The sequence below is a fragment of the Schistocerca americana genome, chromosome 5 (genome assembly GCF_021461395.2).
Source record: "Schistocerca americana isolate TAMUIC-IGC-003095 chromosome 5, iqSchAmer2.1, whole genome shotgun sequence".
In the NCBI taxonomy this organism is placed as follows: Eukaryota; Metazoa; Arthropoda; class Insecta; order Orthoptera; family Acrididae; genus Schistocerca; species Schistocerca americana.
In genome coordinates, this window is record NC_060123.1 from 318,454,554 (window position 1) to 318,467,949 (window position 13,396).

At 42.5% G+C, this 13,396-nt stretch overlaps 1 protein-coding gene across 1 annotated transcript; it reads right to left on the reverse strand.

Moving 5' to 3' along the window:
- Positions 1-1,550: 1,550 nt before the first annotated feature.
- Positions 1,551-2,165, reverse strand: LOC124616342. Its single transcript, XM_047144650.1, has one exon. The coding sequence runs from the start codon at positions 2,163-2,165 to the stop codon at positions 1,551-1,553; it is 615 nt and encodes a 204-aa protein (XP_047000606.1).
- Positions 2,166-13,396: the final 11,231 nt, after the last annotated feature.

Here is a 13,396-nt window from a genome sequence, read left to right on the forward strand (position 1 = left end):
AAGTTTTCCACCTATTCCTTTGAAGTTTTGACACAACGTTGCATTAGAATAAGAGCGTGTTTTTATATACCATTTGGATCTCCATATCGTATATAAATGCATGTATTATACATATTACTTTTATATATAAGCTTGTCATTAACATCGTTGCGTGTTAGGCAACATTTAACCAATAGGTAATTTATATCTGCTTGGTTCATGAATGTGAACAATACGTTATCACATATGATAGAGGCATAAATATTTTATGTGAGAAATCCGTACAAGTTTCTGGGATCGAAACTAGAAGTAGAAGAAGTAGAAGAGTCAAATTAACCAGAGTGAACTATTTCTGGAGTACTGATGTCAGAAAATTTCCTACACACTCTGAGTTAAACGCATTCTACGGAGCATTACTCAAAGCACTTTAGTAGGGTTCGATGTGAGATCCCTTACCTTAGCCTCTGTTTACATAAAATACATAATTCAGCAGCAAATATCTTCCTTGGAGCACCGAAGCCTTAGGGGAATCATGGAAGCCAGCAACGTGTCAGAGGCAGCTATGCATCAGAACAAACTTCTGCCTCTGGACGAAATTCATATGCAGCATTCGCCATACAAATTCGATACCTCTAAAGACCCTTGAGTTACGTATCGCAATAGTTTCCGCCTCTTCTGTGGATGGTGGTCAGCCTGAAAACTAAGGACAGTGTATCGTCCAGAAAGGTAACTGTATACATGACTCATTATCGTTGCTCTAAACTGGATCGGCAATTATTTAAACATCTAATTTCCCTTACTGAATTGTTCACTGTAACTAGCTGTGTTTCGGAGTTTGTAATGACCTAAAGTGAGAAGCTATTTTATTATATTTAGAACGACGTATGTTGTGACTGAAACAATTACTTTCGAACTATATCACTTTGACATGTGAGCTTGGTATGTGTTGAAGCGTCTGTTTTGTTCAGGTGAGACACGTTAAAGAACAAATCCCAGTGTTGGTGCAAAGCCTGCTGTTCCTTGTAAAGTTCACGCTGCGCCCATCACATCAGCTCTGATGATTTGGTAACCCCTGGAAAAAGGTACAGTGCCTCAGAATTGTTTTCACTCTGCATCTGGCTATGGAAAATGAGTGAATAGCCACGAATTTGACGATCAAACTATTGTACCAGGAAACTTACACAATGCGCGTTGCAAGTTAAATGGTTTAATGGCCATTCTTCTTCTTCTTCTTTATCGTCGTCTTGTCCCACGTCACGTAGGGTCGGCGTTGCTCTTCTGGATCCTTCTCCTCCATAGTACTGCACCCGTTGCCTCTTCCTTCTTCCATCCTTTCTCCCTTAGGTCCCCGGATATCTTATCCATCCACCTCATCTTCGGTCTTCCTCTCCTTTCGCTCCTTCAGTCTTTATATCTTCAACTCTGTTTGCGACATACTCTTCCCCTTTTATCTGGTGGTGTCCTTACTACCTTAGTCTGCTCTCTTGTATCTTTTTCCCTATGGGTCCCACTTTCACAGCTCCTCTAACCAATTCATTTCTAATCCTGTCCTTCCTTGTTACCCCACACATTCACCTCAGTACCCTCATTTCCGCCACTTCCATCTTCCTTTCCTGGGCTACTGTGATTGGCCATGTCTCTGCCCTGTATATCATAGCAGGCCTTACCACCGACTTGTAAACTTTCCTTTTCGACCCAATGCTCACATTCTTGTCACACAACACTCCACTCAGTTTCCTCGCTTTCGAGTCCTCCAACCCCAGGTATTTAAATTTAGAGACCGATTTCAGCTCATCCTCCTGGATCTTGCAAGACCTCATCTGCACATCCGTCAGTGCTAAATATTCTGACTTTGTCCTGCTAATTTTCATCCCTCTTTCTTCTAGTGTCTTCCTCCAATCCTCCAGCTTTTTCTCAAGTCTGTCGATGCTCTGCTGACAAAGAACCACATCACCCGCAAACACCATATTCCACGGCGCTTCCTTCTTCACATCATTCACCAGCACAGCCATAATAAGGTCAAAGAGGTAGGGACTAAGTGCATACCCTTGATGTAACACTACGTTTACTGGAAACTCCTTTGTCATGCCCACACTACTTCTCACTGTATCATTGCTCCTCTGTACATTTCCTTCACTAGCCTCACATACTTCTCTGGCACGCACTGCACTCTCATGCTTCTCCATATTTCGTCCCTTGGGGCTCTGTCATATGCTTTCTCCAAATCAATGAAAGCCATAAGTAGATCGGCTTGTAGCTCCCCGTGTTTCTCAAAAAAAGGTTCAAATGGCTCTGAGCACTACGGGACTTAACTTCTGAGGTCATCAGTCCCCTAGAACTTCGAACTACTTAAAACTAACTAACCTAAGGACATCACACACATCCATGCCCGAGGCAGGATTCGAACCTGCGATCGTAGCGGCCGTGCGGTTCCAGACTGTAGCGCCTAGAACCGCTCGGCCATTCCGGCCGGCCCGTGTTTCTCCACTATCCGCCTTAAAGCATGTATTGCATCAGTCGTTCCTCTTCCAGGCATGAACCCAAACTGTTCTTCACACACCACGGTCTGTTTGCGTAATCTTGCTTCCATAACTCTTTCCCAAATTTTCATTGTGTGTGCCATCAGTTTAACACCTCTGTAGTTGCTGCAGTCCTGCATATCATCTTTCCCCTTAAATATTGGGATCAGTACACTAGTTCTCCTCCTGTCGCCAAATCTTCTTCATTAAATCCCAAAGGAGTTCAATTCCCTTTTTACGGAGACACTTCCATACCTCAACGGGGATCTGGTCTGGCCCAACTTCATTCCCATTTTTCATCTTTTCAACTGCCCGTTCGATTCCGTCTCTACTTATTTCCATCGTTAAGCCTTCGTTTGCACCTCCTTCCTCAGTTTTCAGTCTTACATTTTCTTCATTCAGCAATTTCTCGAAATAATTCAACCACCTTTGGATTATTTTTCCATGGTCATTCGGAATTATTCCTGTTTCATCTTTCATTTGTTTTATTGCTGTTAGATCCTTAGAAGCCTTATCTCTTGATTTGCCTATCCGTATCAGTTGTCTCATATCCTGATTTTTCTGTAGTTGTTCGTATGCCTCCCTTTCTGATTCAGCTTTAGCTTTAGCCACGGCTCGTTTTGCCTCCTTCTTTGCACTTTTGTACGCTTGCCCATCCTCAGCACTTCCAGACATATCCCACTTCCTCTTAGCGTCTTTCTTTTCCTTCGCAACTTTCTGCACCTCTTCATTCCACCACCATGCTTCCTTATCTTTTGGCACCCCTCTCCCAGATGTTAACCCAAACACTTCCTCCCTATTTATTTTCCACCACTCCTGCACACTCTCTCCCAGTACTTTTTCATTAAACTCCTCTCTCAAGTTTTTATTCTTTGATCTCCACCACTTAATTTTCCTTTTACATTGATTTATGTGCCTCTGTCTTTTACATACTTTCATCTCACAATCCGCTACAATCAACTCGTGTTGCTATTCCTTCACCGTATATGACCTTAGTATTTCGCACCTCCCCACGATTTTTCCTTCTACATAATATGTAATCAATTTGGCTTTTATTTTCGCGACTCTTGTATGTTATCAGTTTTTCTCTTTTTCTTTGGAAGTTGGTATTCGTAATCACTAGATCAAAATCCACTGCAAACTCCACTAACCTTTTTCCTTCCTCATTTCTCTCGCCATACCCCCATCCTCCATGCCACCTTTCTTCCCCACCTTTCCTTCCGTCAACATGACCATTTAGACCTCCTTCGACTATCACTCTTTCATTCTCTGGTATTCCGACCATTACTCCATCTAAATCTCTCCAAAAGTTTTCCTTCTCGTCCTCCAAACATCCCGCTTGGGGTGCATAGGCTGTCAGCACTGTTACCATTTCTCCGCCAAACATCATCTTAACATACATGATCCTATGATTTACCCTGCTGACTTCACATACCTCTTCTTGAAGCTCTCTGTGCAAAATAACTCCATTTCCTGATTTCGGGCTTGCACTACTATAAAGTAGCTTATAACCTTCAGCTAAGATCTTTTCCTTATTGCCCTATCACCTAGTCTCTTGCACACACAAAGCCTTTATCTTCCTCCTTTGCATCATGTCTACTATCTCTCTTCTCTTTCCCGTCATCGTTCCCACGTTTAGAGTTGCCACTCTGATCTTGAACACCTTTGGATCCTTCGCAAAACGCCTCCCCCGGAGATCCGAATGGGAGGCTATTACTCCGGAACATTTACCACGAGAAGCATCCATCATTCCTCTTGTTTTGGCAATGTATTTACAGCCGGATGCCCTTCCTGCCGCCAACCCCCTTACTTTGTTAGAGGGGCGGACGCTTGCTAGTTTTGGTCCGCCCTGGGTATTTTATTTCCCCAGTACCCACCCTATCTGGTGAGCGTTCCCCTATCCGCCACCCAGCGAGGCGCCCGATGGGCGACTAGCAACTCCAACTTAATGGCCATTATCATTAATGAATAAAAGCCGTTATAACGTTTTTCTCCATTCATGAAGTCTACACTTTTAACCTTGCTCCTCTGACCTGTAAAGATTTAATTATGCGGTGAAACAATACATCATTATGAAGTTACACAACTTCAACTAGAAACTTTTATCGTAAGTATTACTAACAATAAGATGTATTACTTAGTGTGCAGTGGCCGGAAACTCTAGAAATCCCTACTGACATAGATTTCTGAAACAGTAAATTTTAGATTTGTGCGAGGTACAGTTAGAAATATTAAAAACTCGTCTTCTTATTTTAGGACCTCAAATAGACTTCCTCTTGTTTTATTTTGCTTCTTTTGTCATGTATTATTAGCAGCTGTGTATGGCTACAGAGTTCTGGAAGCACAACCGTCCAGATGCCTTGTATATATCAGGTACTATTAGAAATCTGCCGTAAATATTTATGCACATATTTTCTACTTTTTCTCTTCAATGTGTTGTTCATACATTATCATAGCCCAGCAGTAACTGACTTTGAGGCCTAATAAAAAAAAAATCAGCAAAAAGGTAAATCATTTGTGTTACAATAAGATGTATGTCTTCAATACTTTCCCAATTTGAGTATCTGACAAGCTCTCTTTGACTGCAGAGAAGAGTTCTACTGATACAGAACGTCCATGCATGACTCTACTTTCAATTTTGAATTTCGTTTTCTTTGGATGAAGTCTAATGAAACTTGTAGCACTGACGTCTATGTTCTTCAGTACATTAACATAGGTTGAACTGGTGCCTTGTTTCTCAAGTGCTGTCTTTTTAGATTTTACTAAAACAGAGCCCGCTTTCTCAGAATCTGTCGGTCCAAGACAAAGTGATAAGACTCACACATCATGGAGCGGGGTAGTAAATACAAAATAAGAATTCATTCTCTAGGGAAAAAAGAAGTACGAATCTTTTGTGCCCAAACAAAAACTGCTCGCCGTATCCTAGCTCGCGCGCGCGCGCACACACACACACACACACACGCACACACACACACACACACACACACGCACACACATGCACACACACACACACACACACACACACACACATATGCACATACACACAAGACACACACGCACGCACACGCACTCACACGTGGACTTATTAACAGTGTATTATATGACGTTAGCTTTAATAAGACTTTTCGTACTACTACCGTGCTGAATATTTTTTGAAACACTCCAGAGAAAATTCGACTTCTGTTGTAAGTATGTATGGCATCGAGAGGCAGCACCAATTTCCGTCAACTATTTTGTAGTGTTAAAAGTTTTCCAATTCGTAGTGTTCCACGATTTTATTTGAATTTTTCTTGTTCCAGTTTTACATCGCTGTTGCATGCTAAACATCTGCTGGTTAAACTTCGCGTTTTTCTTTAACTTTCTGTTCAGTAGTAATGCCCTCGTTTTTTCTGGTCTCCTGCGTACTCTCTAGAAATCAAGATATTTTTTCCGGTTACCGCTGATACGAAGCGAAGTTTACACAAAGACAGCTAACGTTCGATAGAAATTAACAAATAGTTTCGGTTTCTCAGTTCACATCGTCGCCAATCTTCCGAAGGGTGGACTGTTTATTTATCGTTTCCGTTCAAATGGTTCAAATGGCTCTGAGCACTATGGGACTCAACATCTTAGGTCATAAGTCCCCTAGAACTTAGAACTACTTAAACCTAACTAACCTAAGGACATCACACACACCCATGCCCGCGGCAGGATTCGAACCTGCGACCGTAGCAGTCCCGCGGTTCCGGACTGCAGCGCCGGCCGAAGTGGCCGTGCGGTTAAAGGCGCTGCAGTCTGGAACCGCAAGACCGCTACGGTCGCAGGTTCGAATCCTGCCTCGGGCATGGATGTTTGTGATGTCCTTAGGTTAGTTAGGTTTAACTAGTTCTAAGTTCTAGGGGACTAATGACCTCAGCAGTTGAGTCCCATAGTGCTCAGAGCCATTTGAACCATTTTGAACCGGACTGCAGCGCCAGAACCGCTAGACCACCGCGGCCGGCTATCGTTTCCGTTCTTTAAGTTCAGCGAACTAAGGAATGTCTGATCACTTATTTTCCATTCTGGCATCGAAGATACTTTGCATAACCGATGTTTACAAAATGGGGGCCGCGTTCTTGAACTGAGTGCTATTGAATTCCTGTAGGCGTTTTCTTCCTGCGTACTTACGTTAGCGTCTACTACACAACAAACATTTTCACTGCTGTTTCTCCGTTTCGACTGCGTGAAAGTCTTCTACAAAAGGAAGCTTTTACTGTTATTCTTATGTTTAAAATTTCTCCAGCACTATTTTATTGGTTGCTGGCGCACTTCCGCTTTCAATCGGTCAAATACCTCAAAGAAACATACAGCAAATGTTCTTACGTTTGAAGCATTCGAAGAGACTGAAATAATTTTTTACTCACTGAGGTTAAATGCCACCTGGCTGTTGGAAAACAGACGGCATATTGTGGTCTCGTTACTGTGTCAATTATCTTGCGTTCTGACTTTACATTAACGGAATATATTATCACACTACCGTTTCCTAACAGCCGAGAATGTCGGTTTTACTCGAGAATTACATTTATGGAGATTGGTACATTTCTACTATTGAAACACGAACAGCTGCTAGCATGAGTTTCTTAGAAGTAGATACCTTACGGGTTGCGAAGCAACTCAAATCGCTTAATGCGCGCAAGTCCTTAGGTCCAGATTGTATACCGATTAGGTTCCTCTCAGATTACGCTGATATAGTGGCTCCCTACTTAGCAAACATATACAACCGCTCGCTCACCGATAGATCTGTACCTACAGATTGGAAAATTGCGTAGGTCGCTCCAGTGTTTAAGAACGGTAGTAGGAGTAATCCATTGAACTACAGACCTATATCACTGACGTCGGTTTGCAGTAGGGTTTTGGAGCATATACTGTATTCAAACATTATGAATCACATCGAAGGGAACGATCTATTGATACGTAATCAGCATGGTCTCAGAAAACATCGTTCTTGTGCAACGCAGCTAGCTCTTTATTCGCACGAAGTAATGGCCGCTATCGACAGGGGATCTCAAGTTGATACCGTATTTCTGTCAGGAAGGTCGCAGTTCGTAGTAATAGACGGAAAATCATCGAATAAAACTGAAGTGATATCAGGTGTTCCCCAGGGAAGCGTCCTAGGACCTCTGCTGTTCCTGATCTATATAAATGACCTGGGTGACAATCTGAGCAGTTCTCTCAGGTTGTTCGCAGATGATGCTGTAATTTACCGTCTAGTAAGGTCATCAGAAGACCAGTATCAGTTGCAAAGGAATTTAGAAAAGATTGCTGTATGGTGTGGCAGGTGGCAGTTGACGCTAAATAACGAAAAGTGTGAGGTGATCCACTTGAGTTCCAAAAGAAATCCGTTGGATTTCGATTGCTCGATAAATAGTACAATTCTCAAGGCTGTCAATTCAACTAAGTACCTGGGTGTTGAAATTACGGACAACTTCAGTTGGAAAGACCACATAGATAATATTGTGGGGAAGGTGAGCCAAAGGTTGCGTTTCATTGGTAGGACACTTAGAAGATGCAACAAGTCCACTAAAGAGACAGCTTACACTACACTCGTTCGTCCTCTGTTAGTATATTGCTCTGCGGTGTGGGATCCTTACCAGGTGGGATTGGCGGAGGACATCGAAAGGGTGCAAAAAAAGGGCAGCTCGTTTTGTATTATCACGTAATAGGGGAGAGAGTGTGGCAGATACGATACGCGAGTTGGGATGGAAGTCATTAAAGCAAAGACGTTTTACGTCGCGGCGAGATCTATTTACGAAATTTCAGTCACCAACTTTCTCTTCCGAATGTGAAAATATTTTGTTGAGCCCAACCTACATGATCATCAAAACAAAATAAGAGAAATCAGAGCTCGAACAGAAAGGTTTAGGTGTTCGTTTTTCCCGCGCGCTGTTCAGGGGTGGAATGGTAGAGAGATAGTATGATTGTGGTTCGATGAACTCTCTGCCAAGCACTTAAATGTGAATTGCAGAGTAATCATGTAGATGTAGATGTAAATTGCGTGGTGATATATAAGGGGCAAATAAAAAAGTTTCCGTTTGTGGACGTTGATGCAGCGTATATGGAACACAGCGCGACTTCCATGCGGGCATGTAAGCAAGTGACTAGTGTGTCACATGTGTCTTTCCAACGTGCGTGCGGTAAATGTGACAACATGAACTATGCCGACGTTATTACCAACTGCGTTCAAACGGGGCCAACGTGCTGTTTATCTTGTCTTGTCTGCCGAACGACAAACACTGATAGACCTGTCAGATAATGGAGAATGTGTATGCGGCAGCACGTCTCCTTGAAATGTGTGTCAAGTTCTGTACTGCTCTCATGATAATGCATATCCCCATTTCGCAAATGTAACCCAGAAGTTACACCAACTCAGCTGGGATACACTCGATTACTGTAGTCCTGATCTCTCCCCATGTGATTATGACCCCTCAGTTCCCTTAAGAAACGACTTAAAGAGTCGACGACTCCGGGCAGACGAGGATGTGCAACAGGGAGTTATGGAGTTCTTCACGTAGCAGGACACACTGTTTTACCAAACAGGTATGTTCAACCTGGTGCGTCGGTGGGACGATTGCCTCAATGCTCAAGGTGGTTTTGCCTGATTGGCATTCGGACTCTGGACTATACGACCTTCTAACGGAAGCTTCTTGATCGCCCGTTACATTTATCTAGGAAAATGCTATAGATGTTATAGATAAACAGGCAGAATGCGGAGCATACAGCTTAGACAGGGGAAGTGAAGATATTTATCAAGAACTGTGTCTGAAATGTGACTGCGATGGTCTGCACTTAAACACAAGTTTGATACACATGGCTCGACTTAGACTATGTGATCAAAAGTATATAGACACCTGGCTGAAAATGAATTACAATTTCGTGGCGCCCTGCATCGGTAATGCAGTTAGGTGTTGGCCCACCCTTAGCCTTGATGACAGCTCCCACTCTCACAGTCATACATTCAATCACATACTGGAAGGCTTCTTGGGGAATGGCAGCCCGTTCTTCACGGAGTGCTGCACTGAAGAGAGGTATTGATGTCAGTCAGTGAGGCCTGGCACGAAGTCGGCGTCCCAAGACATCCCAAAGGTGTTCTATACGATTCAGGTCAGGACTTTGTGGAGGCCAGTCCATTACGTGGTGTTCTTTACTCAGCTTGCCTGAGAAAGAGTGAGCATCTCTGCAGTTTAGGACTTAGCAAATGGAACGATTGAGCTAGGAGATACAACGTTTTGGTTCAGCTACATATTATGTAATGCCACATCCGCACTCTAGGTAAGCTGGGAATGGAAGACCTCTACTGAGACTTCTGCCAGTCCACTCTTCGCCCCAATTTCCCCTCCAGCAAAATCAGTTACGCCAATTGCAGCGCAAGTGGCGTTAATTATGTGTCGCTTCCCAGCGCTGACCAATGCCTACTCTGGGAAGTGAACAAATTCCCACAAAATTTCCCTTCCTCTCAACTTCTTCTATTTAGCTCCCCCCAGGCCACCCATCAAGGTTAGCGTCTGCACAAACACCAAGTTTTCCGGAATTCTGACTCCCAGGAGAGTACTTCAAATTTCTTGGTCCTACGTTCCCATTGGAGGCTGGCATATTTCATTCTGTCGTTCTTCACCTGATTTACTTCAAACTATGTGGACCGTGAATTCAGTGTGAAGTTGCTATAGTCACGAACACGCATATTTTGACCTCTGTTGATCGCTCCACTATAGGTTTGCGTGGCTTTCTCGCATGTTTCCCTGAAAATGGGACGACAGACATTTATCAACAGGTGTACAAGTTCTCCGTCTGCTTCCCGGTACATCAGCAAGGGGTCGGGGTCAACCACCCATGCTGTCACTCATCTTAAGGCAGCTGGAGGCTGCACCGCGTTACCACTTTCTCAGAGCTTGAGCCGCCCTAAGCTGCCTATTGTCACTTCCCTTCGCCGCTCCCCCGCCAGCCATGGTCAACTCTAATTACTTCCCTGGGGTAAACTAGCGTCCAGTAAATAGACTCGTTTCCACAAAGTTTTCATGTCGTGTGAATTACTTTAAAATCATCACCCGACATTAATTATTCCACTACGTCCATACTATACCCTCTACAAGATGCATTGTGCCTTGTCAGTCATTTTGTTCAGCCCTACTGTTCGCTCAGCGTGAGTTAGGTGATCTTTAATGACTTCATGTAAGGGGCATAGTTCTTGCCATCTTACATAAAAGCTGATAGTGTGTGCAGTGTTAGTGTATGAAAGAATATGTCATAGTGTGTGCTGTATTGAGGAATAAATGACTCATATAGTACTGGCATATTACGTTATTAAATAGCTTTTATATAATACCGTGGTGTCTTTTACAAAGACAGCCATTGTACTCTGGAGTATGCAACTTTATTATTTAATTTCTTACTTGATGATTTCAAGCATAATGCCCCCTTTTCATGTTAGTCAGTATAATGAAATGTGGTTTTCTTTGTTTTTTACCTGCAGTACACTGACATGTACAATATCCTCGTGAAAGTGATGCATGGATGCATAAAATTACTACTAATACTATTACTACTACATACTAAAGGCAGTAAAAAAACTTGTTTATAGGTACACAGAAATAAAGTCTTCCAGTTAGTATTCTCGAGCAGAAAGTCACAGTACACTCCAAACCAAAAACAGTGCGCCAAGTTTGTACTATGTGATTTTCCACAGTCTCCTATATTGATTAAAAAAAGAATGAAGATAGTTCTACAAATTAATGCATGAACCAACTTGTGATGCAGCAGCATGTGTTAATGATTGACGTGGAAATCTCGTTGGTGCCCACCACCGTTGGGGAGTAGGTAAACTGAGAGAGTTCTTGCAGACTTCACAATCACGAAAGATTTTTCCCTTCGCCTCTCCTCTCCACATATGATGTCACACACTGTTGCCAGAATCCTCCTCATCCTCACCCCTCTCAGACAGTCAGTTGTCCCATGTATAAAATAGTGCAAAATTAAGAAAAAGGGCAGAATTCTAAATCTGGCAGGCAATTAAAAATAACCAGAGAATGTTACCTATGACGTCAATATGGAAGTACGTCTGTTATCCTAAGTATAAATTTGTGGGAAATTCAAAACTTCAAGAAAGTGCATCACCCTACTGATGTGAAATTCAAAATATTGTAGACTGCTGACCTGGGATACTGGCTCAATACGTGTTGTTGGCAGATTTCCTGTGTTTTCCTCAGGTATTGTGACAGCCTGAGCCTGCATGGGTTGCTATTCACAGGCAAAGCAAAACGTGTTTGTTTCTCCAGTAGGTTCACGCCTACCTGTTAGGCAAAATATGTAATTCTCTCGCCAGGCTGAGAATGTTGGCTATCTCCAAAACACATAAACATTTGTTTCACCCTGCAGATAGTAACCAATCTGAATTCGCCCACAGACCTACTTTCAGCAAATACATTTGTTTTCTCCTAGCTGTTATTTGAGCAAACATGTAACGACCACCAGGGCTATTTATTTATACCATTTTGGTCCGTTTAGAAAAGTGCAGAATCCATTATCAAGTAATTCAAAAATAAATCTTTTTCCTCACTCCTATGACCTAAGTTTAAAATACTGCTTACCCCATTGTCCAAAGTTTAAGCAATTTCCATCTGACATCATAATTTTAGTAACTTTACCCACAACAGTGAAGTAACAATGCAGCAACTAGGAAACTCCTAGTTGCTTACGTGTGACTATTATTCCTGACTGGCGTTGCTCCGTCTACGTTCTTCTTAATGTTTTTAGTTTTGATAGAAATAAACGTATGGTTATGCGTCTTTATTCTGTTTGAATATTTTCTGTGACATGGCCAAAGTTCGGCTCTCAAAATAATTTAATTTTTTTTTCTGAAGAAGATCCCATTATGGGCATGAAAACCTAGATAAACTAATAAAATTTTACCTTGCAACTGAAGGCTGATTTTATTAGTTTCTGATTTCTTTTTCAGGCTGTTCCTGTTCGTTTCCCGCGTTTCTCTCTCTCGTTGCAATAGCTGCCACCCCTTCAGCCAAAGAGCCAACCGCTGAAACACCAGTCAGTTCAGGAACTAGAAAGGCAACAGTTCCATCAGATACCTTAGGTATTGGTACATCCATGGGTAATTTAATCGATTCTCTTCTCTTCTTCTTCTTTTCTTGTTCTTCTTCCCTTCTCCTTAAGGTCATTTTTAGCAACTGACAATTCCGATTCTATTAACATTTTAAACAAGGTAAGTGGTTTTCTCTTCGTCATCTTTAGCGTATGGCGAACTTCTAGGAAACTGCTAAACCAAATTAGGTGAACATTATTTTATACTGAGCGAGGTGGCGCAGTAGTTAGCATACAGTACTTGCGTACTGCAGGACGGCGATTCAAACCCACAACCGGACATCCTGATTTAGGTGTTCCGTGATTTCCCTAAATCGCCAGCAAATTCCAAGATGGTTCCGTTGAAACGGCATGGCCGACTTCCTTCCCCATCCTACGATTATCCAGCGGGGCCTATGACCTCGCTGTTTGGTCCCCTCCCCCAAATCAACCAATCAACTACTGTTTTATCGACTGAAAGTGCTGTGGTCTGCTGTCCTAGGCTGGTGTGTCTTCGTCCACGTATTTAGCTAGCTTTAATCGTTAAATTGTTATCAGCAATATGACATTCGGACAAACCTTTATTGCCAGTGTATGCAATATTGTGTTGGTTGCGCACCACATCTAATAGATTAATCCTCTTATCACCACATGCTAGTCGTTTTTCAAGTTTTGTTCACAGTCCACAGTAATTACATGAAGGAATAAGCAATTCCACTACCTCTGATGTGCTTGCAACCACTCACGTAATGCTACTGCACAGTCTGACATTAGCAGACCCAGTCATATAGCAAACCATTTGCGTTCAAATG

Bases quoted from the DNA above. Each gene is read 5' to 3' on its own strand.
- LOC124616342 (XM_047144650.1), bottom strand. From the start codon at position 2,165: ATGGAGAAGCATGAGAGTGCAGTGCGTGCCAGAGAAGTATGTGAGGCT.